Here is a 10,359-nt window from a genome sequence, read left to right on the forward strand (position 1 = left end):
AAGTTTAGCAGTAAATGTCTGTGCTTGTCTCTGAAAATAGTTAATAGAAGAAAAGATTTGTAGTGATTTTTACTGATGCTAGAGGACAGGGACGCTATCTGTCCTTGAGTGTTGCTGTGTTCCCAGTGCCCAGCACAGTGCCAGGCATATAGTACACACTCAATAAATCTTTGCTGAATGAGCAAGTGCATACATAATAGGTTTGGTATCGCCTTTGGCAATTTTTTTTTTTTTAGAGGAATATATATAATTTCCTATAACCTATTTTTGTTCTTCTGGTAAGCAATTTTGAAGAGAACTATTTTCTTTTCCTGATGCCTGTGAAACACTAGATAAAATTTTGATTCAGTCTGATGCCATAACACAAGGGGTCTTCAAAAAGTTGGTGGAAAGATTTATATTATCTTTTTAATTCTATTTGTCCACAAACTTTTTGAAGTACTTTCTAAATACCTTCGTAGAAGCACTCACCCAAGTTTATCACTTGAATCAGCAAAGATCTGAAATTGTGCACCTGTCTTGACTTGGAATGAGTGATAGCTTCCAGGGCAGGTGATTGGAATGACTGGAATTTTCTAGGGCAGGTTTGTAGCCAGTAGGCAAAATAACAGAGATTATATTGCAGCCCCTCTGGTAAATAACACTTTGATAATAGACCAGTTCAGGGTTTTCTAGCATAATAGAACATTATTTTGAATTCAATTGTTTTTCTATTTTCATATGTGCAGAAATAAAAAGCTTCTTATTTTTAATTCAAGAAATTTAACCTATAACACCAAATCATATATTTCTCTGGCAGCACACTTTTTGGTCTTTTTATTTCCCAGAATAATGTATCTTGATTGTCCAACTTAAAAGCAAGAAAAGTTCGGGGACAAGCAGATAAGTGACCATCCAGCTCCAGGCAAGAAATTGCCAGACGCTTCAGAAGGAGGTGCTGGTCTTCATTCTCTCGACCCTCTCACTTGCTTCCTTCTGGCCAGCACTGAATCTATGTCGGCAAGCACCCTCCCTGAAGTAAGAGGGGGAAGAGGTGGGAAGGAAGCTCCGTTTCCCTTAAAGCCTGCTGTTTCTCAGAGTGTGATCCAGAGACCACCTGCCTCAGCGTCTTCAGGAGCTTGTTAAATATACTGATTCCTGGACCCCACCCCAGACCTACTGAATTAGAGTTTTTGTGGCTGGTATCTCGGCATTTGCATTTTTAGCAATATTGATTTTAACAATATCTAATGTGCACTGAAGTTTGAGAACATGTACTTTTCCTTACAGATGATTTTATGTAGAGGAATCAACTGACAAGAAGCATTGCCCCCTTCTTTTGTCCCCACCTTTTTGGGGCCCCCTGTGCTTGACTTACCAGTCCTCTCTGCCCTCAGGCAGGAGCAGGTGCCCTGGCTCTGGAAACAGGGGACCTGCCAAACATTTTCCGCTATCCCTGAACTTCCTGTTCTTCCCAGAAACCTTGGCACAGGCAAAGGACAGTCAGGGAGTGGTGTAGGCATGTGCCCAGCTGGCAGAACTTGGCAATGGACCCCACGTGCAGACTCTGAGTCTGGCCTCTCTGCTGGGGAGGGAGCAGGAAGCTTGGCGAGTCAGCGCTGCCCCCGAAGCATCTCTCCCAGCTTAGAGGACAGTGGCTCAGAATCTTTATCCTGCCACCTAACACACAAATCCTGTATTCCTGCGGGCAAAATCTGTGCCCACTTCCTGTTTTCTGCCTTTTGGAAAACACTTAAGAATTAAAGAGAGCAACAGGAACCTTTTAATGAAGATAATCAGTAGGGGTCTCATAGGACGCCTGGAAAGACTTCAGCCTCATTATACCCCCCTCAGCTCTCTTCCTCCTTCAGCCACTCCAAACAAACCGACCAGACAACTTAAGTCAGAGCGATGATTGTGACCTCCACGCAGGGCTAATTCAAATCCCCTGGACAGTAGCCTCTGACCGGACTGCTGCCCTGAAGCCCCTCTTTAGAAATTCTGGGGCCTCTAGCAAGGCTGAAACCTTGAATCTACTCTTCTTAATTGTAGCTACTTTGTTATTAGTGATGAATTAGTGGTTGCCAAAGCCTTTTGCTCCAGGGGTGAGAAAAAGGTTTAAAAAATAAGCAATCCAGAAAAGATTCAGTACTTCTCAAACTCCAGTGTCTAAAAAAATGACATAGGAGCATGTTTAAATGCAGGTTCCTAGGCTGTGCATCCAAAGGTTCTGCTACAGTAGGTCTGATGTGGGGCCCAGGAATACGCATTTGAATAAATAACTCGAGATGTAGAGGGCCTGTGGGTCTATGGATCCAACCTTGAAACATACTGGTCTAAATGCACATCAAGGAGTGAATGACTCATTTTGAGATTCCCTTGGAATGGTAGGGGTTTTGGTGGTTGGGAGAGAGAGGTGTTCCAATATTCCAGACGCCTTTGAAAGGGAAAAAACCTGGATGCAAGTACATGACAGACATTAGTACAAGTTTGACAAGCAGTAGGCCTTGGTATTAAGAAAAATACACCCAAAGGAAATGAAGTCACACCATTCTCCTAGTCGCCTCCCCACATCAGCTTGCCGCTACCCCTGAGCACAGCTCAGCCCTCTGAGCTCACGCCTGACCAGAGGCCCCAAAGGCTTCTCCACTGTCGGTCATCCCTGCCTTCCTCCTGATGAGCTTTTAATATGAAGGTGACGCTAAGAGGATGAGATTTGCTTTGAGAATTGGGCCTGGCATCTGATTCCTGTCAGAATGTGTTCGCTTCATTCCAAGGATGCATCAGAACCAGAGAAATATCACCTTTATTCATCCAAATCAACTTTAACTCATCAATCTGGAATGGGCCAAAACTTTGTTTTTAGGTTTTTCTTCAGAGGTGGTAATTTTTAATATATTTGATCCTATAGACATTAAGGTAGGAAAATTAAGTTGCCAAGTAGCATTTTCACCTTGGTCATTCTGATGCAGTATTCTCCTTTTAAATTTGGAGAAGGGGTGGCAGTTAATTTTTTTTAAGTGTCTACTGGTTTTACATCATAATAAACCCATGCATTTGCCAAGCCATTCATACCTTCCACCTGAATCCTTAATCAACTCCTTGCACCCCATTACGTTCTCACATCTCACTCTGTATCCCTAACAACATAATGTACATCCCTCCTTCGATATTTCCACCTTTACTTGTACAACATCCTGGTCAAAGTAGATCAAGAAGACCTGGGATGTCATATCCACAATGAGTCATCTAAAGTGATCAAAGTGCTATGCTGTGTTACGGTTCTAGATGATTTCATCATAATAGCAAGAAACCTTGTAGCACTTACCACGTGCTAGGCACTGCTCTAAACATTTTGCGAATGTTGACTAATTTAATTCTCATAACAAGCCTAGATGAGGTATATGAGGTAGGTGCCATTATGTTACTATAAACTCATTTCATGGATGAGGAAACTGAGGCACAGAAAGGTTAAGAAACTCACAAAGTCACGTAGCTAGTTAGTAACGTAGTAAGAACTCAACGCTTACTCTGTGCTCTTAGTCACTATCTATATTGCACATATAAGAAGGCAAAATCAAACAAAAAAAGAGCCAACAAAAAACTCCAAAAACAACAAAAAATTATTCTTAAAAAAAAGTCTATTTTCAAGGACATTTCAGAAAAGGAGGCTGTATACTGCCACCTAATTTGAGACTGTACAATATGAAGGCACAATCATCTCTGGTTCTTATATCATCTATATGTGCCAAGAATCACCTCAATCCTCACCCTATTGAAGGCTGGTCTAACATCTTCTTTGCTAAATATTTACACACCAAAGAGAACTATCCTTCAAACATGATTTGTTCTCTGCATACTTGTCCAGCAGCCCAGGCAGAATGACTGCATCTTCTTTGAGGCATAGGAGAGACACCAGATCCACGCTGAAATGGCCATTTACTGCCACCTCTTAGGGTCTGCCTGGATGAAAACCGACACTGCTGGTTCGTACCAGAATCTATTATGCTTTGGGAAAAGTATTAACTTAGGAGTTTCGAGCCTGAATTTTAATTCTGGCTCTTCCACCAATCAGCTGTGTAATTCAGGGCAGGTTGTAACCTCTCTGAATATGTTTTCTACATTTTTCATGTTTTCTCAAGGTCCAAGTGAAATAGCTGTAAAAGGAGATAAACTATAAAGTGCTGGAAAACTGTAAGGCAATATTACAGATTGTTTTTAATAAATATGATGATGATGATTATATTTACTTTAAGGCAATGTAACTATCTGCTGCTTCCCCTCCCGGACTTCTCAAGTACACTTCTTGAGGGCAGGAACCGTGTCTTATTCATCTTTGCCTCTTAAGACTGTTTCTGGCACACAGGAGGCAGTCAATAAATGTTTCTGGAATGAATGAATAAATATAAGGAATCTTGGAGGACTCTATCTCAGTTGAGAAGAGCCTGTGGAAGGAAGAGCCATTGACAATACCTGCTTCGACCACGTGGTCCATTGTTGGAAACCTTTTGTACACAGCTGTGCTCACCGAGCGGAAGATGAGCAGGGACATGAGGTTGACGTAGCGCATCAGCGTCCTCCTGAGCATGCGCCCGTGCTCGTCGCTTCCGTGGACGCTGCTGGAGATGAGGAACATCAGCCTGTCCGGCCAGGGCAGATTGACAAACTGGTTCCACCATCGATTCACCACCAGAGTAACATAAAACCCTGTAGAACAATAGGACATTATAGGGCGATTTCTTACAGCAGACACATTGGTGACACTGATGCTTTTAGCAGAATTTTAGCCTTTTTAGGGCCTGTAAAAATACATTATCCATACCTTGATTTTTGCTCTCCAGGAAAAAATGTTATTCGTGCCTGGCAATGCCAGGGCACCCAGTAAGTGGGTATTAGAACTCAAATATTGACTGCAAAAATGGAGAGTTAGTGAAGAGAAAGCTTATTGTCCAATAGCAGATTATTACCTCAAACTCGTTTGGTGTTAATTTAGCGAAAGCAGCCCTGAAGGCAAACCTTGTGGATGATTCTGGTTCTATTGCAAGCGGTGGCTTTTCAGGCATGCCTCCCAGCTTGGAAACACTCCCATGCAGAGTCATCAGTGTCATCCTAAAGGAGACAGCAGTGTGGCTGCATTGTGCATGTGACCTATACTTACCAAGTACAAAGGTTACTGGAATTTGTTCAGCATATCTGTCACAGTAAATTGATAATTTTTCAAAGTAACGTTTTTGGGCTCCTGTAAGTAACAATCTGGAGCAAAAATAAAATGCACAGCCCTTTATGATATTATACTTCTGGACCTGCTTTGCAAGTGACATTAAGGTCAAACAATTAAGCACAAATAAACTTATTTTTTAAGGGGAACAATAAATAACTTTTTCCTTTTTACATAAGCTGATGTGTCTCAAAAGCTTTTCAAGTGCTTAATGTTTCAAGTACTGAAGTTTTTAGTACGTAAATGTTATTGGCCTTTAAATACTGGGATTTATTAACTATTTTATTTTTAAAATTTTATATTTTAAAGTTTTATATGACTGACTCATTGTATTTAAAACAATATGTGTCATAAAATAGGCCATTTTTCAATTATTCATCAGAAATACTTAAACAAAAGAGGGTGGATTGATTAAGTGTAGATTAGCATTATTCAGTACAGTGATTGTTAAATAATAACCCTGAATTTGACCTCTTAATCTTACTTTCTCCTGAATATACTATTTAGTACATTCTTTATTATACATGTTATACTTCAAGGAATATTATAGCTATTCATTTTAAAGCCCACCATTATTTGAAACATAAAATAAAGCAGATTTAACAATGAGAAGTGTAAACTTTTATTATTAAATTTAGTCACTGTCTCAAAATCTATATTATAGATCTGACCTAACCTGCCCAAACACATTTTTTGGTATTGTTAAAGATAAGTGCATTTAATAGAATTGCTATGATATTTATGTTGTAGGCAGGTATTCAGAGTCAGAAGAAATGTCTCAAGGGAGGTTAAAAATAATGCTCAAAATACAGAAAGAGAACCCACACAGATGAATTTGCATAAATCAATGAGTGCAACTGTTCCAAAGGAGGAAGGAACCTTAGGAAAGATCCATTATAACAGCATCAAAGGCCTATTTGGTCAGTAGAATTTTGATAAAGGAAGCAGAAGGATAATGAGGTAACAGTGGGCAACCAATCAGATGGCAGGTGGAGAACTGTTGGGAGCTGCTACTGACAAAGAAGGTGTGTGGGGTACCGGGTGGGCTTGGATTTCCTGCCCCAGCTTTGGAGGAGGTGTCAGAGTGACTGAAGTCAGGGAAAGCTGACAAGAGAGGCACTGACTGGTTGCACAGGCCTATCAGGGTCATTCTGATGACAAGTTACAGCCAGAACGATTTCTGATACTCAAACAGAAATGATCAAAAAGGATTTAAATGTGGAAAGCATGAACCTTAGGGTCAGACAAAGCTAGATTTAATCCCAGGTCTGTCACTTGCAGATTTGGACTTTGAGCTCTCTCTGAGCCTCAGTTTTATCATTTGTAATGGGATAATACCTATATATCAGGAATATTGTAAGGATTAAATAATATCATGTATATAAAACTAGTTAACTTATGGCCCCATATTTAGTTATAATAAAATGATTGGTATTATTAATAATTGGACAAAGAAAAAACATTGAGCTAATAGACACATAGAAATTTTAATAGCTAGAAAGTACTACAAAGATTATTTTGTCAAATTTCTTCAAAAATAGGAAGAGATATTAATTAAATTAATAAATTCTGGTTCTGCCTCATGATTTTTAAGTACAATTATTTACTTATAATAGGATTAATAAAACAAACTTAGGGTCACTAGTAGACATGAGAACGGAATTATGTTTATATTTTTGCACAGGTATGTTTGACTTCTTGACAAATTCATCCCATAGTTCTTGGTGTACCTTTGATTAAGATATAAGGATCTATTTTGCAAGGCTTTATAGTTGAATTTTTAAAAAACGAAGGATGACTTGAACTAATCATTATTGCTATTAACGTAAGCACTCTTTGGTCTTTAGAGAAAACGTATGCATACTGTTTTGTGGGGTATAAGTATGATATTGGAGCAAAAGTTGAGGCCCCAAGGAACGTTTGCAGCTACATTACAACTGTTCTAAGGGCTGTTCTATTCTAAGCAGCAGTAGCAGCAATAAACGCACATTAATAAAAATAAACTAATGAGATAATTATCCTGAAACATCATTGTGTCTTCCACCAGTTCATATTCTCAAGGCTTAGGTGATACAAAAATAAATTGTCAAAATAATACCATATTATACAACATATCTGAAAAGTTATTAGAGTTTCTTACTAAGACTTTCAGGGCCAGCCCGTGGTTCACTTGGGTGAGCGTGGTGCTGACAACACCAAGTCAAGTGTTAAGATCCCCTTACTAGTCATCTTTAAAAAAAAAAAAAAAACCTGGGAGAGTGTGGTGCTGATAAGACTTTCCCTCTAAAGATATTTTGCCAAAATGTATATCAATGGTAGTTTTGATGTGCAGCAAAATAGCTCTTCCTATTTTACTTTCAATAATTATCAGCCAGCTAAATTAATATCCTTCTTCTCCAAATAGGGTCTTGTTGCTGCAAGGAAGTATGTCAGTGAGAACAATGATACACCAATTTGTTCATCTGTATGCAGAAGAAAAATAACAAACTGATGTACACAGAAAAGGTGGAAATACAGCCTCAAAAACCTTTAGCTTTCCTATGTTAACTTTTAGCTTCCACCAGAGAAGAAATGTATGCATTCACTTTCAATAAAAAAAAAAACCTCATAAAGATTCCCTTTTATCATACTGATAAAATTTTATTAAGACTATTATTTTTAGTCATAAAAGTAGGACTTGGACATGATATTACTCAAATTTTCTGTCAATCTGAAATATTTCTTGGACATGATATTGCTTGAATTTTCTGTCAATCTGACAGGCATAGATTGTGATGTTATAAAGAGTAAGCACCTCCTTTTGTGAACATAACATGTCCTGAACTCAGACGATATAAAGAAAATAAATTAGTCTCTAGGCCTTTTCTTCTGTAGAGGTACTGGTAAGGTTGGTGGGAACCATTGTGGATAACATCCTGTCATTCCAGGAAAAAGGAGAGAAGTTGCCTGATACCTGTCATTCATGAACATGTTAATTACATATGTAGTTTCTATGAGTAGTCAAATTACAAATTCAAACAGAATGACATGGTTGAGAGAAGCACAAATAACTATTTGTCTGTGGGCTTTGCCCATTCAAAATCATCACATGTGGGCCGGCCCGGTGGCGCACTGGATAGTGCGCCGCTTGGGAAGCGTGGTGGCGCTCCCGCCCGAGGGTTCGGATCCCACATACAGACCGGTTCCCGCTCACTGGCTGAGCGAGGCGTGGGGGCAACACCGAGGGTTGCAATCCCGTTGCCGGTCCCCGGTCCGGTACGGGGGCAACACTGAGGGTTGCGATCCGTTGCCGGACACGGAAAAAGACAAAAGACAAAAAAAAAAAAAAAAAAAATCATCACATGTAAGGATCTAAGTATAAATCTTCCAATTTATGCCTATAGCAACATTCTTGGAGCACGACTATACTTCATCATGATCAGTTAATGTGGGATGGAATGAGAGCCCGCTGAAACAAACAGAGTTTATTTAACATCTTAAGAATAGTTAGAAGTGGATTAAAATACCCTGTCCTGAGGAGAAGACAACAGAGAGGTTCATGCAAAGGACGAGGTGACATAATGCAAAAGTCAGTGGTGACCAAAGGGTTCAGATTTTTGACACTGTATTCTTACATAATATTTGATGGCCATTTAAAGAGACATGCAAAGGAAAGTACCTGTACACCAAACTTATTGCTGTGTAAAGAACAGCAAAAACAATAAATTCCCTGTACAGCAGTTTGTAGATGCTGCCTCTCCACTTGAAGAGTAACCTATGAAATCCAAAAAAAGTCGCATTTGCTACTTTACTGGAGTAAGTGACAGTCATCTTGGATAGTTTTTTCTAGAAGAGCAAGAAGAGAAAACACAAATAAAAAGTAGTGTTTAAGACAGGGCATAAATCTTTATATCAAAGGAAACCTGAACCAGAATCCAGTCAACCATATCCCCTTTTTGCCTTTCTTGAGAGGTTTGTGTAATTTAGAACTTGTGGATAACCACCATCTTAATGCCAGATCTTTTAGCAGAAAAGGGAAGAAAAGGAGTTTCTGAGAAAAGTGATATTAGAAATCTTGAACTTGCCTTAAGTGCTAAATTTTATTATATAGCCATTGCTCAATAAATAGTTGAATGAATAAATGAGACATGTGAGAAATGTTGTTATGTCACCTATCATATATATTTTTTAATCCATGGGAGGATTTAGAATATTGGTATGCTATATTAATCTACATTTTTAAAAGCAGTGGCCAAACTTATTGTTTGGGCCTCTATTTGCTCAAGTATGTGGAGAGTTACTTATTTCATCCTTAAACTTCCTAAGGGGACGTTATGGCTCTCTTTTTAGAAATTGGGAAATATTGTTGGAAAGAAGCAAGGCCATTGTGGGAATGTAATCAATGGGTTACTTTTGGTGGCTTTGATTGGATGTGGGTATCTCTCTAGTGGATCTTTGAGTACATAGTTAGCACTCTATGCACTTCAAAAGGTAGCCAAAAAGTCCGGTCACAGTGATAAGAAAGGAATGCTTTCGTGATGAAAAGTCTCCTGTAAAATGCTTATGGATGATTCACTTTCTGTTCGGGGCTGAACAAAATTTGGAGCTGAACAAAATGAGGCCTTTATTTAGCAGACTTTCTATGTGGATCCATTCCATGAATGTGGTAGGATGAGCACTGGGCCCCGAAGCCTAGTTTTCAGTGAATTCTTCAGAATTCCATCACTTTTCACTGAGATACTGAGGCTTTGAGATAGATGGACCAAAGGTAATCTTTGTTTGAGATCCTGCTCAACTACTGGCAAACATGGAGCATATGCACATAAAATGAGATTCCTTTGAAATCTTGATTTTCTCAAAAAGATCTATGAGAAGAGTCTTACAGAGCTACTTAGATTGAAATCATGGCGCTTTTAGGTAGAATTTTGCTAGACAAACACAAAAAAATTCTATAGCAGATTTCTTACCTAAATCACACATTTTATCATAAACAAGAAAATTTTCTGTCTTTATTCAGAGCTGGGAAAACAATTTAACTGTAATTTGCCAATTTTACCTAAGGAAATGAAACTCTGGAGCTACCTTCACAACATTTTTTTTTTTAAAATCACAAACTTAGCCTTCAATATTATTGATTTGAATAAACCAGGCCTTTTGGCATAAGTAAGTGGCATTATGAAAGG

The 10,359-nt window shown here is 38.8% G+C and overlaps 1 protein-coding gene across 1 annotated transcript in view; it reads right to left on the minus strand.

Annotated features, from left to right (window-relative positions):
* BEST3 (bestrophin 3) overlaps positions 1 to 9,007 on the minus strand; it is a 39,910-nt gene extending 30,903 nt beyond the window's left edge. The window contains exons 1-3 of the mRNA XM_008588569.1: positions 8,856 to 9,007; positions 5,138 to 5,232; positions 4,453 to 4,686 (exon numbers count right to left, since the gene is read on the minus strand). Of these exons, the coding sequence (XP_008586791.1) occupies positions 4,453 to 4,686; positions 5,138 to 5,232; positions 8,856 to 9,007 (481 nt within the window). The remainder of the gene's footprint in view (positions 1 to 4,452; positions 4,687 to 5,137; positions 5,233 to 8,855) is intronic.
* Positions 9,008 to 10,359: the final 1,352 nt, after the last annotated feature.

Source organism: Galeopterus variegatus, unplaced genomic scaffold (assembly GCF_000696425.1).
Source record: "Galeopterus variegatus unplaced genomic scaffold, G_variegatus-3.0.2 Scaffold4900, whole genome shotgun sequence".
Lineage (NCBI taxonomy): Eukaryota > Metazoa > Chordata > Mammalia > Dermoptera > Cynocephalidae > Galeopterus > Galeopterus variegatus.